Source organism: Sylvia atricapilla, chromosome 4, assembly GCF_009819655.1.
Source record: "Sylvia atricapilla isolate bSylAtr1 chromosome 4, bSylAtr1.pri, whole genome shotgun sequence".
NCBI lineage: Eukaryota > Metazoa > Chordata > Aves > Passeriformes > Sylviidae > Sylvia > Sylvia atricapilla.
In genome coordinates, this window is record NC_089143.1 from 47,408,149 (window position 1) to 47,433,000 (window position 24,852).

General features: G+C 40.7%; 2 protein-coding genes across 3 annotated transcripts; both read left to right on the forward strand.

The window, feature by feature from the left end:
- The first annotated feature begins 140 nt into the window (after window positions 1-140).
- CFI (complement factor I) lies at window positions 141-14,085 on the forward strand. The gene is made up of 12 exons (XM_066317817.1): window positions 141-366; window positions 2,022-2,340; window positions 2,984-3,128; window positions 4,558-4,736; window positions 5,740-5,850; window positions 6,260-6,376; window positions 7,507-7,545; window positions 8,022-8,125; window positions 8,735-8,850; window positions 10,239-10,516; window positions 11,667-11,768; window positions 13,647-14,085. Exons 1-12 carry the CDS (start codon window positions 307-309, stop codon window positions 13,862-13,864), a joined length of 1,788 nt encoding a protein of 595 aa, XP_066173914.1. The 5' UTR covers window positions 141-306; the 3' UTR covers window positions 13,865-14,085.
- Window positions 14,086-16,412: 2,327 nt separating this feature from the next.
- On the forward strand, window positions 16,413-21,961 carry PLA2G12A (phospholipase A2 group XIIA). Of its 2 annotated transcripts, none has more exons than XM_066317807.1 (4): window positions 16,413-16,726; window positions 18,384-18,460; window positions 19,311-19,476; window positions 20,463-21,961. In XM_066317807.1, exons 1-4 carry the CDS (start codon window positions 16,516-16,518, stop codon window positions 20,579-20,581), a joined length of 573 nt encoding a protein of 190 aa, XP_066173904.1. In that variant the 5' UTR covers window positions 16,413-16,515; the 3' UTR covers window positions 20,582-21,961. The 2 variants fall into 2 exon arrangements, with proteins under 2 accessions (XP_066173904.1, XP_066173905.1); XM_066317808.1 differs by lacking the exon at window positions 20,463-21,961 and adding an exon at window positions 19,613-20,301.
- The last annotated feature ends 2,891 nt before the right edge of the window (window positions 21,962-24,852 follow it).

Sequence of the window (24,852 nt, forward strand, 5' to 3'; positions counted from 1 at the left end):
GGATGCATCGATCGGTCTCCTCTGCGCGAAGAAAAGTGTAACCTCAACAAGCGCTTCCTTTTAATCATTTACTTCAAGGGCTTGACTTTTGTTATCTCGTCATACACTTACGATAAAACCAGTTAAGGCAGGATCTTTTGAAGAGACCAAATTTATCAGTTAATAGTTGAGGCTCCTGTACTTTATTTCTAAACATACTTCCAAATATTATTCTAATGGTTAAAAATTAAACACAAATCTAAGAGTTTACAGTCAAAAGAATCCCAGCCAAAGGAACTTGTCTAGGAAGGGAGATAAAATTTCATCATGCGAATGCTCCCAATTTGCTTGGTTTTCTTGTGTCTCTTTTGTCTTTGTGGATCAGAGGTAAGACATGTTTTATTGTGTTAGCAGTATTTTTTAAAATGTTTTAAAAGCAGTTTATTGTTATAAAAGCAGAGGGAATTGATTTTTTTAAAAAAAGGGTTTCCTTTCATAGTATTTGTGTTTCATACATTTGTTTTAGCCCAGCGTGAAGGTTTGAAGTTTGCTGTTTCTCTTTCATGTTTTCATTCTATCTGGAGCTTATGCTAACAGGTTTCTGGAAAAGATTTTAATCATGATCCTATCCTAAACCAAATTTGCAAGCATGGCTGACCACAGAAAGTTGCTGCAATTTTCCCTCACCTCCCTTTTTTTGAGAAATTGGATTGCAGTCTTGTGATACGGCAGCATGGGATTATCCTACTGCCAGAAGATTTCCTGAGGATTGTCTGCAGGGAGATATGTCCAGGAAAGCCAGTCTGGGCTGGGCACTCAGCACAATCCAGGTCTTTCAGAGAAAGTCTGAGATAAGAATCAGTTGTTCCCCTTGAGGAGGAGCACCTAGCACCTATGGGAGTTGTGCCAAGCCGGATCTGGCTCACAGTTTGGATTCTACTGACCCGAGAACAGCAAGAAGAATTTTATAAGATTATACAACTGTGAAAAGGAGAGGTATTGGATTAAATTCTGCCCCAAATGCATCCTCACTGACTTTCCTGTGGGCAGGATTTCTTCATGGGAACTTTAATCTCCAGCTCTATTGATCCAATTGACGCAGTCAAAGCTGATAAATCGCATTTGTGGACTAATGTTTTTCTCCCATTTTTACAGAGTCCATCCATATATGTTTTCTCATGTTCCAAGAGTCATCCTACCCACAGATCTTAGTAAGCAAAAGCACTGAGCCAGCACTGAAGTCACCAGAGAGCTGTACAAACACAGGAGCAGAGCCACTCACCTAGAGGCCATCAGAGGGAGGGTCAGAATCTGTATCTGCAGTCCAGTGACAGCCAGCAATCAACCACACTGCAAACCCACTGCTATGCAAGAGGCAGGAAAAAAGCTGATAAGGATGAGCATTTAATTTTCAAATTGTTTTCAGATACTTGTTAAGATATTTGAGGTTACTTGAGCAGTCACATGGACTCTGCAAAACAATCATTAATTATAGATTCATTTGCTAGTAAGCAGTTCATAAATGTTTACAGATGGTATTTAAATCCAAAGTCAACCAGGCAAATAATTTGTTTTAACAAATCTTAGGGAAAAAAACCCAAATTGCTGTTTTTTTCTGGTTCTTAAATTCCTTTATGTTTTAATCTGACTGTTAATAGCCCCATTGCTGGGATGTATTATAAACCAATGACTTTAAAAATATGACTTCAATCTGCTGTGCACTTTAGTTGATTTTTAAAATGTAAACAGTATAAAGTTTGTGGGTGATCAGATCAGTAAGAGCGATCAGATCAGATCAATAAGAGTGAAGATCCCATCAGGTAAATGATGCAAAAAGGAAAAAAAGAGTTCAGAAAAACTGAGAAAGATGAGGTGGCCGAAGACAAGGGGATAAACACTATAAATGTATTTAGGAATTTTTGATTAGATAGGAAAAGGCTTATAAAGGGACACTTTGCTGAGGTCAGTGAAGGGATCTGCAAAACTCTTGGTGCAGTCCCCAATCTTGCTTTTATTTTAATTATTTTTTGTGTGCCTTGCAGAATGCAACATCTAGAGCTGAAGAAAACCACAGTCAACAGGTTAAGCTTGCCTGGCCAGCTAAACAAGACAACTACCTCATAGAAGAATGCTTAGGCAACCAATACACCCACAAGTCCTGTAAAAAAGTGTTTTGTCACCCATGGGAGCGATGTGTGGGGGGAAAATGCCTTTGCAAGCTTCCCTACCAGTGCCCAAAGAATGGCTCTGCAGTTTGTTCCACCAGTGGAAAGACCTTCCGTACTTACTGTCAGCTAAAGAGCTATGAGTGCCAGCAACCCAAAGCAAAGTTTCTGCACAAGGGAAGGTGCATGCCTGAAGGTATTAACACCTCCTTTCCTGACATTTATCCATCAGGGCTGGCTGAGGAGATGCTTACACTCTGTACAGCTTGGAAAGTCTGTACATTTTCTTGCACTAGTAACAACATGAAACAGAAAATGAAAAGTCACAGAAAATTTGAAGTATCTGTTCTTTTTCATAAAAAATAAAGTGATTGACAGGCCCAGGTCACCCTGCCGCTGGTTTTGCTACACAGAGTGTTGCAGGCATTCTGCGACACAGGTAGTAGAAGTAGGATCTGGCCCTCTCACTTCAAGTAGTATTGTTTGGTTATCAAAAACCCCCTAAAGAAGGTCATCATACTAAAATGCAACCTGCTCTTGGTAGATCTTCAAGTACCCTTATGGACACATTACCCTCATTTGTCCTTAAACTGGCATATTCTGGGAAATTAGTAAATTCAAAGACACAAAGTCAGTCCTCAGAAAGTTCAGGACTAATATCTGAAGCTTCTGATTCTCAATCTACTGTTCTTTCCATATGAACTTTAGCTGTAAATACAGAATTTGTCCTGGTTTGGTTTTGTGCTGTCTTTCCACTAGATACATCTATATAATATGCTTTTGTTGGGGATTTTTTTAACTTCTCTCTTTTTTTTTTTTTTTTTTTTTTTTTCTTTAAGAAACATTTTCAGTCTCTCTGGGTCATGGAAATTCAAGTTTGCTTCGAGTAAAACTTGTGAATCATAAGGATGACAGTTTTGTATGTGCTAGTGAATGGACTATGGATGAAGCAAACGTGGCTTGCAGGCACCTTGGCTTTGAATTGTAAGTTTGGGGAATTTATGTCTGGATAACTGCAGGAGATCTGAAAAAGTAGTGATGCTTACAGAAGTGTCAGTCACAGCCAACAGTAAAGACAGATAAAAAAATCATGAGCAATGTATTTGCTACGGTATTCTTAAACTCACATCTGAGAGTGAAAGCCAAAACAAAATTTCTGTCTTCTGTTACAGGCTACAACCATACAAACCATAACTGTTTTACTTTAAAATAAAGATGAAGACCAGTGTGTAGGTGCTCTCCCAGGCCTGTGTTAGGGAAAGTACATGGATGGACCATCCCCAAGTAACTCTGAGCAATGATCTGTGTGCAGAGAAAGGTTTCTTTTCAGTTTAATATCTATTTGGTGTTTTTACATTTTAAGTTAATTTTAAAGGTTTCTCAGGACAGCTGACAATGGGGTACAGCTCTGTTTGCTACTTGCATTAGCCAGACTAACAGGGAGCAGAGTATGGGGTTTTTTCCTTCACCCCTTGCCCCTGATGCCACTGCTTGCTCTGGCCCCAGGGATGGCTGAAGCCACACAGAGCTTGTTCTTTTTCCTGTCACCACATTGATGACCTGAGTTGCTTATTCAGCTCCTCATAAAGTTACCTCTGTATCCTGTACATAATAATTTTACACCTGTACAACTAATTTAACTTAGGCAGCATTGCCTCCCCAACCTTACAAAAAAAAAAAAAAAAAAAAAAAAAAAAAAAAACCAAACCACCACACCTGAAAAAGTCTACAAAAAACTAAATCTGCTATTGCAGTGCCTGTCTAGGTGAGAAGCAAGTGTTTCCTAGTCCTGATCAATGTATCTTCAGAGAGCAGAGAAGGGTTTGCCCAGAGACAGAGCATTCAGCCCTGGAGTCTCATTGAAAGCCTCTCTAGTTACTTATTTACTCAACCCATATTTCTTTAAGGTAGAGGATACATACACCGTTAGGACAGTAGTGCTCAGGTAAAACCAAGAAAGATAAAATTTATCAATCCCAGCCTTGCAGTGGCCTGATCTTCCTCAATATTCACCTTGGTGTTTTGATGGCACCAAGGACAGCTGACTGCATTCAGGTTGGTTCCCAAGTGATGAGTCACCCATGTCCACACAGAGGTAGAGGTCTGGGGCTTACAAGTTTTGCTACATAAGGAGACTCTTCTATCCATCATGATACACAGTGACTTTCACAGACCTACAAATGGATTTGGGGACAGTTCTGTGGACAGCCTCCAAAAATTAGCACTTTACTTTTTCTTTCAAAATAAACATCTCCTGTTTACCCCTAGGCAACTCCACGGGAAGTCTGCTCTTTTTCTTAGCCATGACCAAAATCCTTTGACACTGAGGAAAATCATATAAATTCTAAACAATAAAAGCAGTGGACAGTCCATTGTGAAATTATATAATTTGTTGTTGTTATTATCTTCACAGAGGTGCTGAATATTACCAAGCCACTTCCAACATCACAGCATCTGCCTTAAATTCATTAAACTGTCTGCAGATAAGTTGCAGGGGCCTAGAGACAAGTCTTGCTGAATGTCACATAGAGATGAAATCAAGAGATAGTAATGAGGGACTGATTAGCCTGCAGTGCCATGAAAATACCAGAGGTTAGTAGTTCTTTTTAGTTTAATATCTATTTGCTGTTTTTACATTTTAAGTTAATTTTAAATAATGAGGACTCAGTTTGCTGAACTCTCAGCCACAGAAAATCTGAAACATTTTGATTGTTTTAAATCAACATTTTGCATACTTTAAGACAGTTGAGGCAATTTGAAATCAAGATAGTCTTGAGTGTTCAAGTTTGAAAAGTCACTGTTGCTCCTGAAGTATTTTTACAGCTATTTCCTCAAAGGAAACTTACTTCACCCGTGGTTGGGTTTGTTCCACCATGCCTTCCAAGAGTACCAAGGTGTATTGTATCTCACAAATCTTACCTCTTCTGGGTTAACTGGTGAGGAAACAGGTGACTTGTGTTGCTGCTGTTTGAGGGACATCAATTAGCACACCATTAGCACCATAGCCAGACAAGCATGACTATGATGTGAAACTGCTGGTGTCTGCTTCGGGGTTTCAGGACTCCTCAGTTTCTCACAGTAAAAATTCCTTGTTTAGCATTCTGACAGCTTTTCATTCTCTGTAGGGAGCTTTCTTTGGCGCTGGTGAGCATCAGCCTGAGATGCCGCTGACTAGAAGTGCAATGAACCATCTCAGTTTTTTCTTACAAAAGTAGTTATTCAAAGACTCTTGATGAGTTCTTTATAGAGGGGGAACCTCCATCATCCTAATCCCTTGAATCATTTGTAGTGGGTTTGAACTGATCATTTCTGGTTTAGTCCTCACCAGTCCTTTCATTAGAAGAAATTAAATTCCCTTTTTCTAGGCTACTGGAATTTGGAGGAAAAAAATGAGTGGTCATGCTGAAACCCTAAAGAAAAGGCAACCAAAACAATAAAAAAAAAAGATTCCTATTTACCTGACTGGGCCCCAGCATACCTACTGCTGGTAGGCCAAACTGCTGACAGAATCAAATACACAAGCAGAGTATCTCCCTGGGCAATGATGAACCTACAGTCAGTTCCACACTAACTTAATTTTCATCTTGCTGCACAGTTTGTTCAGATGGGGAGTTTCCCTGTGTCAACAAGAAGTGCATTTCTCTGAATAAAACCTGTGATGGCATCAATGACTGTGGAGACCTGAGTGATGAACTGTGCTGTAGAGGTAACAATTTCTTTTTGTCAGGTGTTTCAAAAGAATTTCAGCAGAAATCCACCCACAAAGAATTTTTACAGTGATGTAACAGCTAAATTCTCTTTTCCATCAAGTCACTACATTAAACAAATCAGATCATAATTTACACATAGGCAAGTGCAAAAAAGCAGGCATTAGCAGTACAGCACTGCAGTGGTAACAGAAGTCCACATTTTTCAAGTCTAATAACTTCAAGATTTTAAAGTGAGGGAAGCCAAGTTCATTTTGTTTACATGCACAGACCCTGCTTTTGTAATTTCTTTATGAACAGCCAGGTCTCCTGTAATGTGGATATGCATTTTAAAAAGCTCTCTGACAGTGTGGGGTTGCTGAATCAAATGATCCTGTGATTTACATTTGTAATTCTCCTGTGTTACAGGGTGCAGAAACAACAGTTACCACTGCCGGTCAAATATCTGTATTCCAAAAAAGAATGTCTGCAACAAAGAAATTGACTGCCTCACAGGAGAGGATGAAGCTGAAGTTGTCTGTGCAGGTTTTCTTCTGAAAGATGTTTTTGTTTCCTTCATTCAGCTCAGTTTTAACTAGAGGCTACACAATGCATATTAGTATTTTATGTATTATGCAAGAATCAGTCTTCCCAATGTTTAGTTACACTTGGTAGAAAGGTCATAGAATTTTCTTTCCTTTCTTCCTGGAAAGGCATGACAAGACAACTAATGGAAGGAAGGAACAGATGTTGTTTTGGGAAGCTTAAGGCAGATTATGTCTTTTGTTTATGTGGCCAGCTATCAAACTGGTATCGCCTAAGAAAGTGGAGAGAAGGCGAGCAGGAATACTAGCCTCACAAATGAGGGAATTCAACTAGTTTGTCAATATAACAATTCTTCTGTGCTGTTCCCCTCTCTGCTGAAAAGATTATGTTTTGTTAGAAAATTGGAATGTTTTCATTGCTCTCAAAATAGATAAAGTCTAAGGCCAAAAAAGTAAAAACTATTGGTAAATAGTAATTAGTACAGGTAAACTGAGCTCTAAATGTAAACATTGCTGTCAGTGACACGAGAACAGACACAATGCTTAGCCCGCATTTAGGGACTGAATTCAATGGGCACTTTGAGTAAAGGCTGACAAACGACATTCAGCAAGGATTTAATTTACCTCTCGTGTCGAATATTCTCCCTTACCCTGTTAAAGAAGGCACACAGTATGCAACAGCATAATCTAAATTGAGGGAAAAAAAATCAGATAAAAACCTGTTACTTAATGCTGCTTTCAGCTTTTGAAGGTTTCTAAAGGTGGATGGGGCAGGAGGAGAAATTTTGGTTGTTTCTGGTGGAGGAAAATGGGTCATCTCCCCAGGGATCACAAACAAAAAAAAGGGCAATTTCTCAAGGTTTCCTGGCAGAAGGGCTTCCTAGGCTTGGAGAGCAAGTAGATGTTGTGTAGCTATGAACAATTATCTGCTGACTGTTGGTCATTTGTAGGCTGAGGCAGCCAAACTGTGCCTATCAGGAAAGGAAAGTGCAGGCACCAGGCTGGAGAGTGTTGCTCTCCATGTGAACAGTATGCCCTTAGGCATTTAAAAGATGTTCCATGATCTTCACACACAAACGTATTCAAGTAAATATTTGCTAATAATTTTAATATTTTGTTATTCTACTACAGGCAAAAATGAAGGTGCTGAAAAGGACAGTATGAATGAAGGTAAGTGTAATTAGCCCTCCAAAATCAACAGCATACCCTCTTATTAGTGACTTTCTAGCTACCAGCCAGCTGCTTAGATCTAGAACACTGATATCCTGACTTGTGATTTACTAATACACACTCTGTGACTTACTGTTTGTCTCACTTTTCACTGATTTTGAGAATGCCATAATAATTCATCTACCTGAAGACCTACATCTGCATGTTTTGGCAACTGGAAAGCTCTCAGCTGAGGTAAACTCACTGCAAATCTAGGGGAACATCCTTGAAATTATTTGCCTGAATGCAAGCAGCATTGGAAAATGGAGAGAAGTAATGTGATGCTAAGACTCAAGCATTTTCCAAAGCAAAAACAGATGCCAAAATTTTTGGTCTTTGTTTTCCTGCTATTTCAGCTACTGGTGTATTCACAGCACTCAAATTTTAGCGAGAATGTGTACCTGAATTCTGAAATACGTTTTTCCTTTTTGTTAAAGAAAGAAAAATGATAAAGACACTTCTTCCCAAAGTGCACTGCGGTGTTAGGAATCACACACTAACTCGGCGGAAAAGAATCATAGGTGGAGAGATTGCAGGAAAGGTAAAAAAGTAACCTTACCAGATATGAGTTCATTCAGCATTGATTTAAACAGGCCTTCTGTTAAAGTTATGGAAATACCAAAATCAGATACAATGCTTATGTCATGTTTTGCAGCAGTAGTGGCATTGCACTGAATGAAAGCAAAGAGAAGCACAATTTATAAAATAAAATATAGAGTTACAAAATTAAGCATTGAAGTACAAGCAGACACTAAAAGTTACTCAGAAAAACAACTAATACTACAGTGAAAAATAACAAATCTGGCAAAATGGAATTTAAATTTGCATCTTTGAAACAGAATACAGCAAAAATGTATTGAAACCAGGTCAGCTCCTCCATCTGTTTTTCTGACTACAAGGGGTTCCATGACTGAAACCTGAAGGGAAGGACACATTGCACAGTCAGAAGATTGTATAAGATGACTGAATTTTCATATATATCCTTTATATCTGATGGAACCAAATTTACAACTTCTGGATAATAGATCTTTTATTAAAATCAGACATAGGCAAGGATATTAGGTGATACCAAGAGGTGGTTTTCCCCTTATGCACTAAAAGTCATACAATTGTAATGATGTCTCATTATTTGTGTTTGTTGATTGAATAGGGCGAATTTCCTTGGCAAGTGGCAATTACAGACACCAGCAGTGAAAGTTCAGCAGTACAGTGTGGAGGGGTTTATATTGGTGGCTGTTGGGTTCTGACTGCTGCTCACTGTGTCAGGTAAAACCAAATAATTCTGAAATTATTTTCTTTCTGCAAGGCAGAGAGATTGATTTGGATATTACTGCCCTTCTCAGCTACCTGTTTGTTAATTTCTATTTGTCTGTTAAATAGAACAGTTTAAAACACTGACTTGCCCACATTAACAATGAGGAAGATTCAGAGAAAATAGAGGGGTTTGGCAGTGAATAGAAAGAAAAGTAATGATGAATTTGAAGAGACATGGCATACTTAAGTCAGATAGCAGCAGGCAGGAGTGGTTCATTGTAACAACTCTGCTTGAAGTTAAATACAAAAGACCTCTTCTCTTCTCTTCTCTTCTCTTCTCTTCTCTTCTCTTCTCTTCTCTTCTCTTCTCTTCTCTTCTCTTCTCTTCTCTTCTCTTCTCTTCTCTTCTATACTCGTCTCTTCTCTTCTCTTCTCTTCTCTTCTCTTCTCTTCTCTTCTCCTCTCCTCTCATCTCCTCTCCTCTCCTCTCCTCTCCTCTCCTCTCCTCTCCTCTCCTCTCCTCTCCTCTCCTCTCCTCTCCTCCCATCCCCTCCCCTCCCCTCCCCTCCCCTCCCTTCCCTTCCCCTTCCCTTCCCTTCCCTTCCCTTCCCTTCCCTTCCCTTCCCTTCCCTTCCCTTCCCTTCCCTTCCCTTCCCTTCCCTTCCCTTCCCTTCCCTTCCCTTCCCTTCCCTTCCCTTCCCTTCCCTTCCCTTCCCTTCCCTTCCCTTCCCTTCCCTTCCCTTCCCTTCCCTTCCCTTCCCTTCCCTTCCCTTCCCTTCCCTTCCCTTCCCTTCCCTTCCCTTCCCTTCCCTTCCCTTCCCTTCCCTTCCCTTCCCTTCCCTTCCCTTCCCTTCCCTTCCCTTCCCTTCCCTTCCCTTCCCTTCCCTTCCCTTCCTTCCCTTCCCTTCCCTTCTCTTCTCTTCTCTTCTCTTCTCTTCTCTTCTCTTCTCTTCTCTTCTCTTCTCTTCTCTTCTCTTCTCTTCTCTTCTCTTCTCTTCTCTTCTCTTCTCTTCTCTTCTCTTCTCTTCTCCTTGTGGAAGTCGAGGATCTGTTCCCAAAGAATGTCCCTGGGGTCATATATGCCCCATAACAAGCCAAGAGCAGACATGTAAGATTTGCCAGTCCCATCCACATCTGGTCACTCTTTTATCAGAGCAGCATAAACACTTGTTTTCTCTTTGGCTTTAACATCGTTTTCTGTATTAGTTGCAGTACTCAGTATGTGTCATCTGCCTTGAATCTGCTATACTTCAGAAAAACCTGGGCATTTAATCCAGAAAGAAAATATATGTATCTAATGGGGATTTTTATTCTACAGAAACTTTGATAAAATGCAATCGTTTACAGTTTTAAACCAGTTGAAATGTAAGGCTTGTGTTTAATTTGCTGGTTTTTTCCAGGGCAAATCGAGTTCATCTCTACCGTGTCTGGGTTGGAATGTTGAACACAATAACATACGACAAAGAGACAAATACTTTCAAAGTAAACCAAGTGATAATTCATGAAAACTACAATGCATCAACCTATGAAAATGACATTGCTCTGCTGGAGCTGAAAGGTTTTGGGCATGGAGAATGCTCCTTGGAAGACACCAGCATACCTGCCTGTGTCCCCTGGTCAGAATATATGTTTAAGACTGGTGACAGATGCAAGGTTTCTGGATGGGGACTAGAGAAAGGTATTTGCTTTAGTGTTTGCTTCAGGAATGTATTATTTGTATAACTCATTTTCTAATTGTGGTGAGCTTTCATTTTGAAAAGGCTGAAAAACAGTTGTGCACAAAGCACTCAGAAGAGGCAGAGTACAGAAAATGTAGGCTGTGGTTTGGCACTCAAGTATCATTGTTGGGTTCTTTTCTGTACTGCTTCCTCTGCTGTTTCAGCCTCTTTGTAGATTGGTATTGGAGGACACACCTGGATGAAAACTATCCTGAAAGTAAGAAATTTTCCTTTTGTCCATCCAATAATTCTGTCAGCTCTGGAGACCTGGTGACAACATATAACAGATGTTGTTTGGTAGCTCACAGGGGTCCACAGTCACAGCCTGCCCTCTGTCCCCTTTCTCAATAGGATCTGAGCTGCAGCCAGCAGTCATGAAACTCAGCACATCCTGTCACTGCCATGTTTGGGGTCAGCTCAGAGAAGCTTGCACAGAGACAGATAAGCCAAATATAATCATGCTTTCCAAGACTTGGGAAGTATTTGTTTTGTATCACAGTGTTAGAGCCTGACGTTGGAGCTACCACATACTGGTTGTGTGGTTTCTCCTCTCCATATTTAATAGCATCCACTCGGCAAATGCAAAGTTGGGAAATGCTAGCAAACAGACAAAACAGAGCATCTCTTTAGACTTGTGAAATGCATAGCTCATCCGTATCTTCAGCAACTGCTCCATAAAGATAGAGCAGAGTTGGAAGGAGAGTAATAAGGATGAATCACAGCCACATCTCCAGTTCACAAAAAACAATGTACCCATTTCCAAATGCCTGAAACCTTGATATGGAAAACACAGGGGAAAAAAACAACAAACAAACAAATTAAAAAAAAAACAAAACTGAGGAATACAAGGAAATAGAAAGGGTGAAAATACCACAAAATGAAAGTACTGTAGTATACAGTGCAATTGAACCACTCTGCTTTTATTTTGAAATATATGGGCAATGCACCATAATTCAAATGGGGTAAATATTAGTGGCAGTTTAAGGTTTCTGGTTTATAATACTGAAGATAATATTCTGTAACTAACTAACTAACTAACTAACTTTCAAATTATTATATTAAACGTGTCTAATGTGTACTTGCCATTTTAACTTTGGATTTTTTTTCTAGGTTACACAAAACAATTTATCCTCAAGTGGGGAAATGTTAATTTATTTCACAATTGTTCTGAATTGTATCCAGGACGATTTTTTAAAAAAATGGCATGTGCAGGTAAGCATCAATTTTCTTACTATACTTTCTCTACCATCATGCTCTCAGTTTAGGCCAGACATACTGGCTGGGAACCTTCTAGACTTAAGAAAGACAATAAATGAACTACCACAATATCACTGTTGGCTAAATGCAAACCACAGGAGCCTGTGGCATCCACCATTATATACCTATTTGTAAACAGTTCAGAGACAGCATGACGAGTTTCCACAATTATTTGGGCAAATTTTTGCATGTAATTTTGAGTTATGTTTTCTAAATACACAAGCCCCTATTGAACCTCCTATCTTTACTGTATTTGATTCTGATTCAGCAACATATTTAAGCAAATGCCTGTCCTAGAACACGCAGCCCTGTTGACGAGAATATAACTATTCATTTGCTTAGACATTTGCCTCTACTACACTGCATGCCAGGAAAATACAGTTAACTTTTCAAACTTAGATTAGTCTGTCCAGGAAACTGGTTGTCATTTCTAGTTTTGAGGATTTTGAATGCACATTTTTGCTTCTGAAGTGACAAAAAGTGTTGCCAAATACATGACTAAAAGAGCAGTGAGTATTCAACTCACAGGTCAGATGGTTTCAACTGTTTGTTAAATCCAAAAGTAAAGGCAATCTTTAAACAAACTACTCAACAAGAAAATTAAAACCAGATATAAAAGCGAAATCATTTGTGATAAATTCAAGAGGTCATCTGTAAGATACTAGGTTTATTTAGTGCACCAGTTCTGTAATTTATCTCCCTTTTCTTCAATATATTTCAAGTGATCATAATTTACCACGAAGGGACAATGACAGTACCACGAGACATACTCAGAAATGGGATATCTGGGGTTAACATCCCCTCCCTGATTCAAATATAACCTTTAAAATTATGGGCTGGTATTCACAGGAGTTAGTAATACAAGCAAGTATTAATTAAACTGATTAAAGGCAATAAAATCTTGTTTCATATGATTAGTAATCCTAACTCTGAAAAGTTCACATAACTCTCTCAGTAATGCACAGATTCAAGAAAGAGGTTACGTTTTAAAAGCTTGGGGAGTCGTGCTTTGTATGGACTCCATATTAGGACAGTCAGCCAAGCAGAAAAGCATAGTAAGGGTGTTAGAAATTAATAAACTTTTACTGAATATATAGGGAAAAAACATAAATCATATTCTATTTCTGTAGCAGCATTTCTATTTCTATCACATCCATCTTGATTTCTTTTTTTCCACAAACACTGTGCTTGCTGACCTGCAAATGAGTAGGTTTGTGAACACTGAAGCATAAAGGGCATTGGATCCTGCACACTTGTGCCTCAGGGCTGCTCTCTGGTGTTGCTAAAGATCCTCACTGAGACTGACCATGCAGTGAGGGCACTTAGAGACAATTGTTCTCCCTCCCATCCCAGGATTCATGTGCTCCTGTTCTTGAACCGGCCCACCTGTTTTCATAAAGCTTGTAAAGAAAATAATTGTACAGATGAATGGACAGTGGATTACTGGGTAGAGAGGACACCAAAGGTAGACACAAAAGCATACACATATTATGGTATCTTCACTTCCAAAGGAATCGCTCTATAAATCTTTATACCTTGTTCCATTTTTATGGGCTACTTTTTATACTGGAGAATGAGGCTGAATTCTTTTTTGCACTATGTAAAGCAAGACTGATGAAAAAGCAAATGAGAATTTAGGCCAGCCACAAGTATAAAGAGAGACCCTGCATTGAACTGAGAAGTAACAGACTAGAAGAGATTCGGAATCTCCTTTACTGGCAACCATTAGGCAAACACCTGTCAGGAAGTAACACAGACCTGAAAAATCTCTTGAGCTCTGCCTCGTGTGCCAGCTTGTACTTCTACTTACTTTTGCCTTTATTTCCTCCTCAGGTACCTATGATGGCTCCACAGACAGTTGTAAAGGGGATTCAGGCGGCCCCCTGGTCTGCTTTGGTGAAGAAAACGTGGCCTATGTCTGGGGCATTGTGAGCTGGGGTGAGAACTGTGGGGAGGCTGGTCACCCTGGCGTGTACACACAAGTTGCCAGCTATTATGACTGGATTAGCCACCATGTGACAAGGGGTCTCATTTCACGGTACAATATCTGAAGCTCGGAAAATTAAATGCTTCCTTCATATCACCTATGCAAAAATAGTCCTTTTTCACAATCAGCTGTCATGTTAGCAACAATCAGTACAAATCTTCAAGGAATTATTTTGAAAATTCTTAACACTCTATGAATACCTCATTTTTGCAGAGCTTGTGCAAAGAGAATGTTAAAGGCGCAAGTCCACTGCAAAGGTCTCTAATAAAAGCAGATATTAAAATATTTTCTTCTTGTAGTCTTGGTTTTTTTCCACTTTTCACATTGCATTTCAGTTGCCGTTGTTTGTTTGGCTAAAAGGGATAATGATACTGGAAAGAGTGGTTGGAAAATGACTGCACTGGCAATATGTGAACTTCATAGAAAGGAGAGCAGCCACGCTGCTTTAAAGAACTTACATCATCTCAAGGTCTAAGTCACCAGAAGCCCTGGCTTGGCACTTGATTCCTTAGGCTTACTGCAGAAATAGACTTCAGACCACCTATTAATCAACAGATTGGTTATCACCATGAGATTTGTTGTAATGCAACAATTACTCAAATAATAAATTTGCTTGGTAGTTTTTGCAGTTACAAACTCAGACAATTCACACTAGTTAATATACATCATCTGATAATCTGGCCTGGGGCAATTTTTGTAGCTCTTAAGTTCTAATAATTCAACAGCAGCTGGTCACAAACAAGGAATTTTAAAACTTAAATCTTCAACTTAAATCAAAAGCATCTTTAAATCTTAAGATCTCTGTGTATGTATATGTACTTCAGGTATCCAACAAACTCTCAGCACCAAGTAGGGTTTTACTCTACACACTACCACACACGGTATGTGCCTACATATTCTTATACACACACATTTTATATAGCAACATACATATATAAAAAGACAATACCTTGTACACATAGATTTAATTCTACAAAACCAAGTAGCAGATACAAAGTCAAACTTCTTGCTGTCATAAAGAAAACATCAGTCTGTACATAATACCTTCACATTCCACAAGAGCTGGTCACAAAAAGTGAGCACAAATTTTTTTTGAAGCAGTAGAATTTGATTTGTGGACCCTCAACACAAAACTCATGTAGCTCCAGCCAGCTGTATGAAAATGATCAATAACTTTAGAACATTTTTCACTGTATTCTAATGACAAATACTTTTAATGCCTGTTTTACTTTATTTCTCTAAATTATTTATCCTGCTGAATAAATGGCATATGTTCACACAACACAGTTGTTGTGGTGCTATTTCTTCCATAATTCATCACAGCCAGACAACAACAATTTTTACATTTTCACTGACTTTTTTTTTTCCTCTTCCAGATGTAAAAACCCCACATCAGCATGACTTTCTCATGTAAAGACACCATCAACCTCTAAAATAATTAAAGTAAGAGTATGAATTCCTTCCCCTGACAAACACGCACACATCTCCACTCTCAACAACGTTTGCTGTTTAGGAAAGCATTTAAGTATATTCCTACACAGAAATTATTTTGCTGAATCAAGGTCTTGTTAAAGAAATAGAAAAAAGCTGGACAGGTGTACAAAGAGCTCCCTCTTCTGTTTGACTTAATTTTTCCGTGAAGAACTTTTCCCACCAATTTTGCTAGTTAATTGCACATAATACTAAATGCTGAGGCTGGAAATTAAAAAAAAAAAAAAAAAAAAAAAAAAAAAAAAAAAAAAAAACAACCAACCAAAAAAAAACCCAGTAGAATATGTGTCTTTATGCCCTGTCTGTTCTGAAAGTCTCTTGGTTCTCTTTCGATTTCTTGTTCTTCTTTACATTTAACTTTTGCCCTGAAGCCAAATATTACTATTTTCTGAGTGATTCCACACAACATCAATCAGAGTTTTCATTACAAAAATTAAAACTATTTTCACGTGGTTTCAATTCAGTTAATCTGTGAGGCACCTAGCATTTGGACATAATTTTTTAAAAAAAATCTGAAACCAAACACCGTGCTTATTAACAAGTTCATTTTGGTCTGCTTTTTTTCTTTCGAACAAATCAAGACCGGGCTTTTACCTCGTAACAGATAAACTTTAGTTTTGCTCCGCTTTACAACCTCGCCTTGCACTTCCGACGATGTCATGGGAACCATCCCCATGTGCAAACGTGACCGGGTCAGTTTCCTTCCCACCCAACATCACCACAAAATTCGGCACCTCCGGGGGCTCTGCTCGGCCAGCGCCGAGGTACCAGGGCAGGTACCCGCTGGTCGCTGCCCAGGTTCGGAAGGCAGAGGGCACAGGGGACAGGCAGAGGGGACAGGGCACAGCGGACACGGCAGAGGGAACAGGCAGAGCGGACAGGGCAGAGGGGACACGGCAGAGGGGACAGGCAGAGCGGACAGGCAGAGCGGACAGGGCACAGGGGACAGGCAGAGGGGACAGGCAGAGCGGACAGGCAGAGCGGACAGGGCACAGGGGACAGGCAGAGGGGACACGGCAGAGGGGACAGGGCAGAGGGGACAGGCACAGCGGACACGGCCCCGCGGCGCTGCCATGGGCGGGCTGGCGGGGCCGCTCCTCCCCGCGGGCGGGCGCACGGGCGGGGCCGCGGGGACCATGGTGGCGGTGGCGGCGGCGGCGGTGGTGGCAGCGGGCCGGGCCGGGAGGGCGGCAGAGGACAGGGCAGCGGCTTAGCGGGCTCGGCATGGCCCCGGCCCGGCTGTCGCTGCTGCCCCCGATGCTGCTGCTGGGGGTCGCGGCCTGCGCCTGGGGCCAGGAGGCGCCGCAGACCCCGGACTGGCGGATGACGCTGAAGACGATCCGCAATGGCGTGCACAAGATCGACATGTACCTGAACGCGGCCCTGGACCTGCTGGGCGGCGAGGACGGGCTCTGCCAGTACAAGTGCAGCGATGGTGAGCGGGGCTGGCGGCGCGACCCTTGTCCCGGGCAGGGCCGGGGCTGCGCTCCCGCCGCGGCCCAGCGCCGCTCCCGGGGCAGAGCTCGCTGACGAGTGGCTGGCGTACTCACCTATAAATGTGTGTGTGCACCTCGGCAAGCAAACCACTGCACGTGTATGTCTGTTTAAATACGTGTATAACGCGTACGGAGCATGTATACACGTAAGCGGTTCTCTTAACGCGACTTTTAAATAGCTCCTTTTAAACGTCTCCAAGACGTTTGCCTTGGATAAAGGCCTGTTACTATCAAATATGTAGCTGATGTGTACGGGGAAAAACCCCGGAGTGGGAAGAATTGCTCCTTCCCGGCTGGGTATTTAGGAGCATCCCTTAGCATTTCTGTTCGGGACAGAAAAGCTTAAATCTGAGCTAAGGAGTATCTTGTTTCGAAGTCACGCTTGAATAACAGGGTTTAATGGCAGCCGCGTTTGCCAGTGGAAGGAATGCATCCTGCTGTCTGTAAATCGTGCTGCTACCAGCAGAGGACATCTGTGCTGCTTCCTTTACTGCTTTTCAGCTGCCTGGTTTAGCTGAACAGTAGTTGAGGCAACTCAAGTTGGCATGACCTGGTAGATGATGATTATTATCATCATCATCATCATCATTATAATATTAGACTATTATCATTAGGATTATCCTGCTTGAGCAGGGCGTTTGGACCAGATGACTCACTGTGGTGCCTTCCAGGCTGACCCATTCTGTGATCCCTCCCGTGCCCTGCCCATCCCAGGTGTGCCCATCCCGGGTGCCAGGCAGGCAATGCTCCAGAAATGGGATTTCTTTCCAGGCTTTTGACTGGTGCTTCAAGAGCACCCCAAAATGGGAGGCTGAGATAGCCTGTCATGGTGGAATCGCATCACTTCAGTTTACTGTGTCAGATTATTAGTTAAGTCAGGAAATTAGTCTGGTGGTGACACCCTGGCTGCCTCCACAAAAAAATGTGACATTTACACCCTGTACTAAAATATGCATCTTTCAAACGTGGGGGTTTTTTTCCTTTCCATTAATTTTAATTGTGGCCTCGGATTGTTTCCAACACTGAAATGAACTGGAGGGTGATTTTTTTTCAAATTAACTGCACAGTCTTTCTTAACTTGGGATGCAGAATTCCTTGGTTTGCTGCACTAGTGAGTGTTCAGGGAGATGTGAGTCTAGCAGTCTCTACTAATTCAAATTCTATTAATGTTACAGCTGTACAAACAAAAATGATGTTTCATCCCAGTTTAGATAAAAAAAATCAGAGAACTACTGTTGATTGCATATAAAACATAGAGGTATTAATGAACGGACACTAAAGTACTCTGTTAATATACTCCTGTATATTGCATACTTAACCAACACATCAATTTTAGTTTTGGGGTTTTTTTAACTTAGGAAGCAAACACTGAGACTTGCTTATGTGCCTTGTCCCCATTTCTTAAAAAAATTGCTTAGTACCCCAATTTTCAAAAATTTGGAAAAAATCGTTGATATGCAGGTGCCTGAATGTTTGTTTAAGATAAAAAAACAACTGATATTGTCTTGAGCCAAACAAATGTCTGTGGGGAGGTTTAAAACTACTAAAATCCTGTGCAAAGAATCTATTTAAGACATGACAAATTACCTTTTTCAGGATCAAGGCCCATTCCTCGCTCTGGATATAAACCATCACCACCAAATGGCTGTGGATCCCCTCTATTTGGAGTTCAGGTAAGTATTTCCATTTTGGGACTTCTTTGGGTGTATTTCATACATCAGCTTCCCTCAATGTAGATGATTTTTTCCACCCCCTCCTTCTGAGACATCATCCATATACAGGGTCCCTGTTCTTATCAGCTCCTAACACATGCTCTGGTAACAACATATGGGAAGTGTTAGTATTATAAACGAACACAGCATAAACATTTTCAAAGATTACAAGCACAAAATGTAATAAATTTCTTGGGTTTTGAGTGTTTGGTTTAGTATTTTTAGTGTTTTGTTTGCACAGTCTTGAAAGCACTGAATAACTGCAGCTGTAGCCGTGCAAGAGTGGAGGGTTTGACTATGACTCTTGCTGTCAGTACTAACACTAACCCTTTTTCCTTAATGCTAGAAAAAAAATAGGAGTTGGCTTGTTGTTCTCTGGCTTTGGGACTTTCTCTTTTTTTCCCCCCACTTTGCCCATCCACCTCCCCAGAGTGTAGGCTGGGGCTGGGCAAGCTGTGGATGGACACAGCTGAGGCAGCAGACCCACACTGAACAGAGGGACATTCCACACTGCGTAGTGGTGCTCAGCTGTAAAAACCGGAGCAGTGGGAGAAGGGGTGGTGGTGGGGCTGTGTGTGACTTCCAGGTGGCTGTGGCTCACAGGCCAGCTTGGCATCCCCTCTGCTTTGAAATGTGGTGAGTGCTTTTTGCACTGCTTATTTGGGGACATTTTTATCTTCTTTTATTCATCTATTAAACTGTCTCTATCTCAACCCATCACATTAGTTTTTAGTTTCTGTTACAGTCTGCCCACGGGCTGTATTTTTCTTATACTGGAATACCAATGCAGGTGTGTGTGTTTTATTCACAGTTTGACATCGGTATCCCTTCAATGACAAGGTGCTGCAATCACCACGACAGATGCTATGATACTTGTGGCAATAAAAAAAATGATTGTGATGAGCAGTTTCAGACCTGCCTCTCAAAAATTTGCAGAGATGTGCAGAAAACGCTTGGAATCTCAGAGAGTGTCCAGGGTAAGTGTGAAAAAGCCTTTATTTTTTTGTCAAGTTTAATCCGAGCTTAACTTGGCAAAGAATCTTTGTGCAGTGCAGCAAGGCCACATTCCATAAGCTGATGAAAGATGCTTTGTTCTTTCCCTCTGCTGTGCAGGTTCAGGTGCTTGTACAGCAGAGCAGTGACACAGCAGAAGAAAATGATTAGGGTTAGAACTAACTTTGAGTTCAGGTTAGTTTTAACTTTAGGGGAAAAAATGATGCTGCCCATTTGGGAGTATGAATATGTGAATACAACCTGATCAAAATGCATGTATAATTCTTGCATTTACTGCAACATGTCTGTAACATGACTGTTCTGCTGGGTGATTTCTAAATTTCTATGTGTGATTGCTGGTAAACTGTAGGAAAATACAGAATCTTTCCCTGTTATGAAACACAGTATTAAAGTAATCTACTGCCGAAGTGGAAGTAGTTAATGCTGTTCCCTAGTGAATAAATCTTAGGTTTCTTAGTAACAGGCCATAGGATATTCCTTGTGGCTGTTGGCCTGCATCTGTAAGTGTTTAGAACAGCCTTGTGTTTGAACTTCTCAAATTTATTTAACTGCAAATAAATCCTCTTGTTAGTCTTTAGTGTCAGAACTGGTGAATACTTGTTCAGTTCTGTTGAGCTGATGTTAAAGATGGCAACCTCTGCATAAACTGGGATGCAAAGAGTGAGGAGGTAAACCAGCTCTTTCACCTTCCAAGACTCAGTATGTTTCCAACACAGATAACATTCCATATGAAATGAATTTTTGTTTTGTGTTTTTGGCATATAATAATTTTTTACTCAAAACTTAAATGACTCTGTGTTGGTTTGGTCTTTCATTTGACAATCTATTTGCTGTGTCCAGAGAAGATTGCTTCTTTCTTAGAGTTGTTCTCAGTTTGCCAGAGTTTTCTCGTGTTAGTTTCATATTCCACTCAAAGAGTACTTTTAACTGAACTCTTCTTTGCTTGCAGCTTGTGAATCAACTGTTCAGCTCCTGTTTGATGCAGTGATACATTTGGGATGCAAGCCATACCTGGACAGTCAGAGGGCTGCTTGCATGTGTCATTACGAGGGCAAGACAGATCTCTGAAAGAGGACACTGACATCTCATGGTGTAGAATAAAGCCAATGATTCAGCCAAAATGAAGCAAGGCCTTCGTTACAAACCTTTATGCTTTTCAGACAGTGATACATTAAACACTGACATGAATTTACTGATTTGAAGATCACTACAATATTCTTTTTCATGTAAAAAAGAAGCAAGTCATCCTTCTCTCCATTTTATGACAGAAGCTTGGGAACTGAAATGGTTTTCCTTTGCTGTATGTCCACCTAGGGCATGCTGTTGTAAAACCCTGGTGTCATTTTAATGTTCCCAAGAAAACTCTATAGTGGGGACAGCAGAGGCAGCAAAGAGTTATATTGAATTCTCAGGTGATTTTTAATATAGGTCTGATTTTAGGTTTACTAGCAGTTGAAGTTGATGGGTTTAACAGGAAAGAGTGTATTATGTGTACCAATAGAAGACATTGTACATAGCCTGTACTTGCATGTTTCTGCTGCAGTTGCCTTCAGTTCTCTCTCATGTATGTGGTCCTGCAGGCTGTAAAAAAACAAGGAAAATGTCCCAAGCTAATGTACATGCACTTCATATTTCTACCTGATTCTATATCAGTGCCTTAACTTCTGCATCACTTTTCAGATCAAATACGTTGATCCTTTGAAGGGCTGTCCAGTAAAATGAACAGTTTGCAGCCTAAGGATATACTTTTGATTTGACAGAATGGTGAAATGTAGTTTCTGTGTTATTTTTTAAAAAAAATCACTGAATGTCTGTTTTTGAATAAAATATTTTGTGTTGTGTGTTGTATGTATGGAAAGGATATATGTACAAATACATTGATTTATATTTCTGTTGTGGCACCACTTGGCTACTATATTCATCTTTCTTTCATTTAGTCTGTTCTGCTGAAAGCTAAACCCAAGTTCCCTAGTTAAGATCAGTGTGCCCAAAATCTTATTTAAGTTGCCCTCTGTGAGGCTGATGGATATATGAGCCTGTATTTCTGTCACCTGTTCCCTCTCTGACTTCTCTAGCTAAAATCACCTGATGTCTGAATTACTTGGGGTTTGCTTTCTGTACTCTCTGCTTGTTTATCTACAGGTGTCTTATCTGCTTATTATCTACTCCTGCATCAGGTCCTCTGTTAGAAAGATAATGATTTGCTTTTGTTGAAAAGCAGTTCTGCTTTAGATACTCACAGGATAGCAATGAAAATTGAAATATTGCATCTGTGAACAGGTAATAGAAACTAAATGCATAAAATTCAGTGGACTCATGGACTGTAATGTGATACAATTTTGTGTGTTTTTCTTCTTTAGCAGTTGTGTTTTTGGTTTGTTTGTCATTAGAGCTAATTGTACATGACAGTGAATGTAAGGGCCTCATAAAGACAAAGTTTCTGCTAAAGTTCTTCAGTTGTACCTCAAGGTTTCTTATTTGTGGATATGAAGCAGCACTAAAAGAGAAGTATTACTGTAGAGTTTTACAAAACTTTCCTAGATAAACTTGTAGTTCCCCTTGCTTTTGTGACATTTATTTTCTACCATTGAATTGAAACAATTCTTAATTACCCTGGAATTCCATGGAACTCCAAATCCATGGAAATCCATGAATCGTGGTAAATCTTTTTAACATGAAAGCAGGGAATGGTAATGGCATTGTTTGTTTAAAATGACAAAAGTACCGCAATAATTCCAAACCACTATAATTGCACTAGATGGCTTGTTGAGTTCTGTACAAATAGGCTTAAACTAGGTGCTTAAATGAATGCATATCCTGGATTTGGATGGGATAGAGTTAATTTTCTTCCTAGTAGCTGATGCAGTGGTGTGTTTTGGATGTAGTATGAGAATAATAGTGGTAACACAGTGATGATTCAGTTGCTGCTGAGCAGTGCTTACATTAAATCCGGGCCTTCTCAGTTTAACATACTCTGCCAGTGAGGAGATGCATGAGAAGCTGTAAGGAAGCATGGCCAGGACAGCTGACCCAAGCTGACCAAAGGAATATTTCACACCACACAGCATCATGCCCAGTGGGGAATGGGGCATTTACATCCTGATCAGCTGGTAGGCACCAACCACTGCTTGGGGACTCGACAGGGGGTGGTGAGCAGCTGTATTGTGTGTCACTTGTCTGTCTTGGGGTTTATTTATCTCTCTCTCTTTACCCTTTTGATTTTTATTACTATTTTTGTTTACTAAAGTGTTCTTACCTAAACCCATGAGTTTTACTTTTTCTGATTCTCCTCCTCCCCATCCCGTGTGTGTGTGTGTGTCTTTGTGTGTGTATACATATATACTTAGTCACTGGCTGGGGTTAAACCACGACAGCACAGGAAATATTCACTGTTGGAAAGAGCTGGGTTTTATTCCCTCCTCCAGTACTGACCTATAATTATACCATGAAAGCCTCCCAGAGTTTCTTTCAAACCATGAAAAATGCTAAAAAGAGCTTTAATACTGCTGGATTGCACTTGGATAGTTCTGCTTGTAAACCACAGGAGGAATTTCACTTCTTCCTGGTACTCTTTACTTTGCACAAGCTTTTCCTGTAGCAGAAATCCTTGATTAGATCTACCTGCAAGTTATACAAAATGCATTTTGTAGACCATAGCCCTAAGATGAAGGCTAGCTATCACACCCAGGAACCCAGGATTAATCATGTAATTTAAGAAATCACATATCTATATATATATATATACACATATATATATGCAAAAATGTAATGCTTGTCCTGGTTGTTGCAGTTATAGTTAATATTTTTCTTAACAGCTGATACAATGATGTGTTTTGATTTGAGGATGAGAATAATGTTGATAAAACAGCGGCTCCTGCTGCCTTGGCAGGGAGGAGGCTGATGTGCACAAGGATTTGGGAGCAGACACAGCCAGGTCAGCAGGCCCCAGCTGACCCAATATCCCACACCCCGTGGAATCATGCTGAACAATAAAACTGGGGGCGGGGGGTAGTCAGGGAAGGGCACTGATCACTCCTTGGGGACTGGCTGGGCAGCGATCACCGAGTGGTGAGCAACTGTACTGTGTGTCACTCGTCTTGTTTATCCTTCTATTACTATTTTCCCCTCTTCTCCTCTTAAACTGTCTTTATCTTTTTTCTGATTTTCTCCCTCATCCCCCTGGGGGGAGTGAAACATGAAGCTAAACACCACAGCTCCGTGGTGTTTAGCTTCATGCTGGATTAAAGCATAACAATACTATAGATAGCGGCTCATTTAATTCAATAACGCATGTTTTTGTGTAGTAACACTGTAATAGTAATACTGTAGAGCAGTGTGTCCACAATCAAACTTCCTTCTTCAGACTGCAGTTCTGATCCGTCCATAGTGCTTTTTCCAAGAAGTATCCACCTACTGGGGAGCCACTGCAACAATCTGAAAGTGTTTCTTATTAAATAGTAATGACTGACAATAAAACTTTCATGTATTAGTTACAATGAGCAGGAAAGACACACCAGCCCAGCGCTGCCTCGGGCTGCACACACTGCAGTCGAGTAACCGGTGACTCTTCTGAGCACAGCGGCTGAGGCTGCTCTTAGCCTCCAGCAAAACAAAGCAGAAAAAAAAACATCTGTCTTACAAGGCTCTAAGCGAAACTGTTGGGCTGAGGAACGGGCTGATACGAGTTGAAAGGGCTGCTGCAGAGTTCTAGATTTTGGTTCTGCAGCTGCTACTTCATACGGGACTCTCGCTGCCAGTGCGTCCAGGGGCAGCTCTGGTGCGAGCTGTGAGAGCTGGGATGTGCAGTTGCCAAAAATGAATCTGTTTGGAAGGAGTCAAAATGTTACCCTGTATAAGACGCAGACCTTGTGATAGTGTCATGCTCTAACTGAAGTACGCACAATGACAATTGAAACAAAGTTCTATCTTGATCCAGCTGCCTACTGGCAGCCTGAGAGTAACAAGTCCGAACACGAGAAAAACAAGCAAAAGTAATTAAAAACACCCATGTCTCCTCTAATCAAAGGGAGACATCTTGTCTAAAATCTTTACCCATGGAAGAAGCCTGGGTAAAACTCGACTGGGTAAAACTGCCTGTAATTGCGCTCTAAATCTGTTTCTTTTTGTGCCTGTAGCAGTACCCTCTTAGGTGCACATTCATATCTGTATCTGAGGTTATCTCCTTAAAAGTAGGCTGGAGAGAAAATTCACATCTCTCTAGGGTACAATCTGTAAAGCTCTGATACAGAAGAACGGGGATTTGTCATTGGCTTTGGTTTAGAAACTTGTTTGTTATGCAGCTGATCAATGACCGGGAAGTGCCGCATGATTCCCGGTTG

Coding starts and splice junctions, on each gene's coding strand:
- CFI (XM_066317817.1), top strand. CDS start 307: ATGCGAATGCTCCCAATTTGCTTGGTTTTCTTGTGTCTCTTTTGTCTT. Junction 6,377..7,506: donor AGCTGAAGTTGTCTGTGCAG/GTTTTCTTCTGA, acceptor ATTCTACTACAG/GCAAAAATGAAGGTGCTGAA. Junction 11,769..13,646: donor TAAAAAAATGGCATGTGCAG/GTAAGCATCAAT, acceptor TTTCCTCCTCAG/GTACCTATGATGGCTCCACA.
- PLA2G12A (XM_066317807.1), top strand. CDS start 16,516: ATGGCCCCGGCCCGGCTGTCGCTGCTGCCCCCGATGCTGCTGCTGGGG. Junction 16,727..18,383: donor CCAGTACAAGTGCAGCGATG/GTGAGCGGGGCT, acceptor TACCTTTTTCAG/GATCAAGGCCCATTCCTCGC. Junction 18,461..19,310: donor CCCCTCTATTTGGAGTTCAG/GTAAGTATTTCC, acceptor TTTTATTCACAG/TTTGACATCGGTATCCCTTC.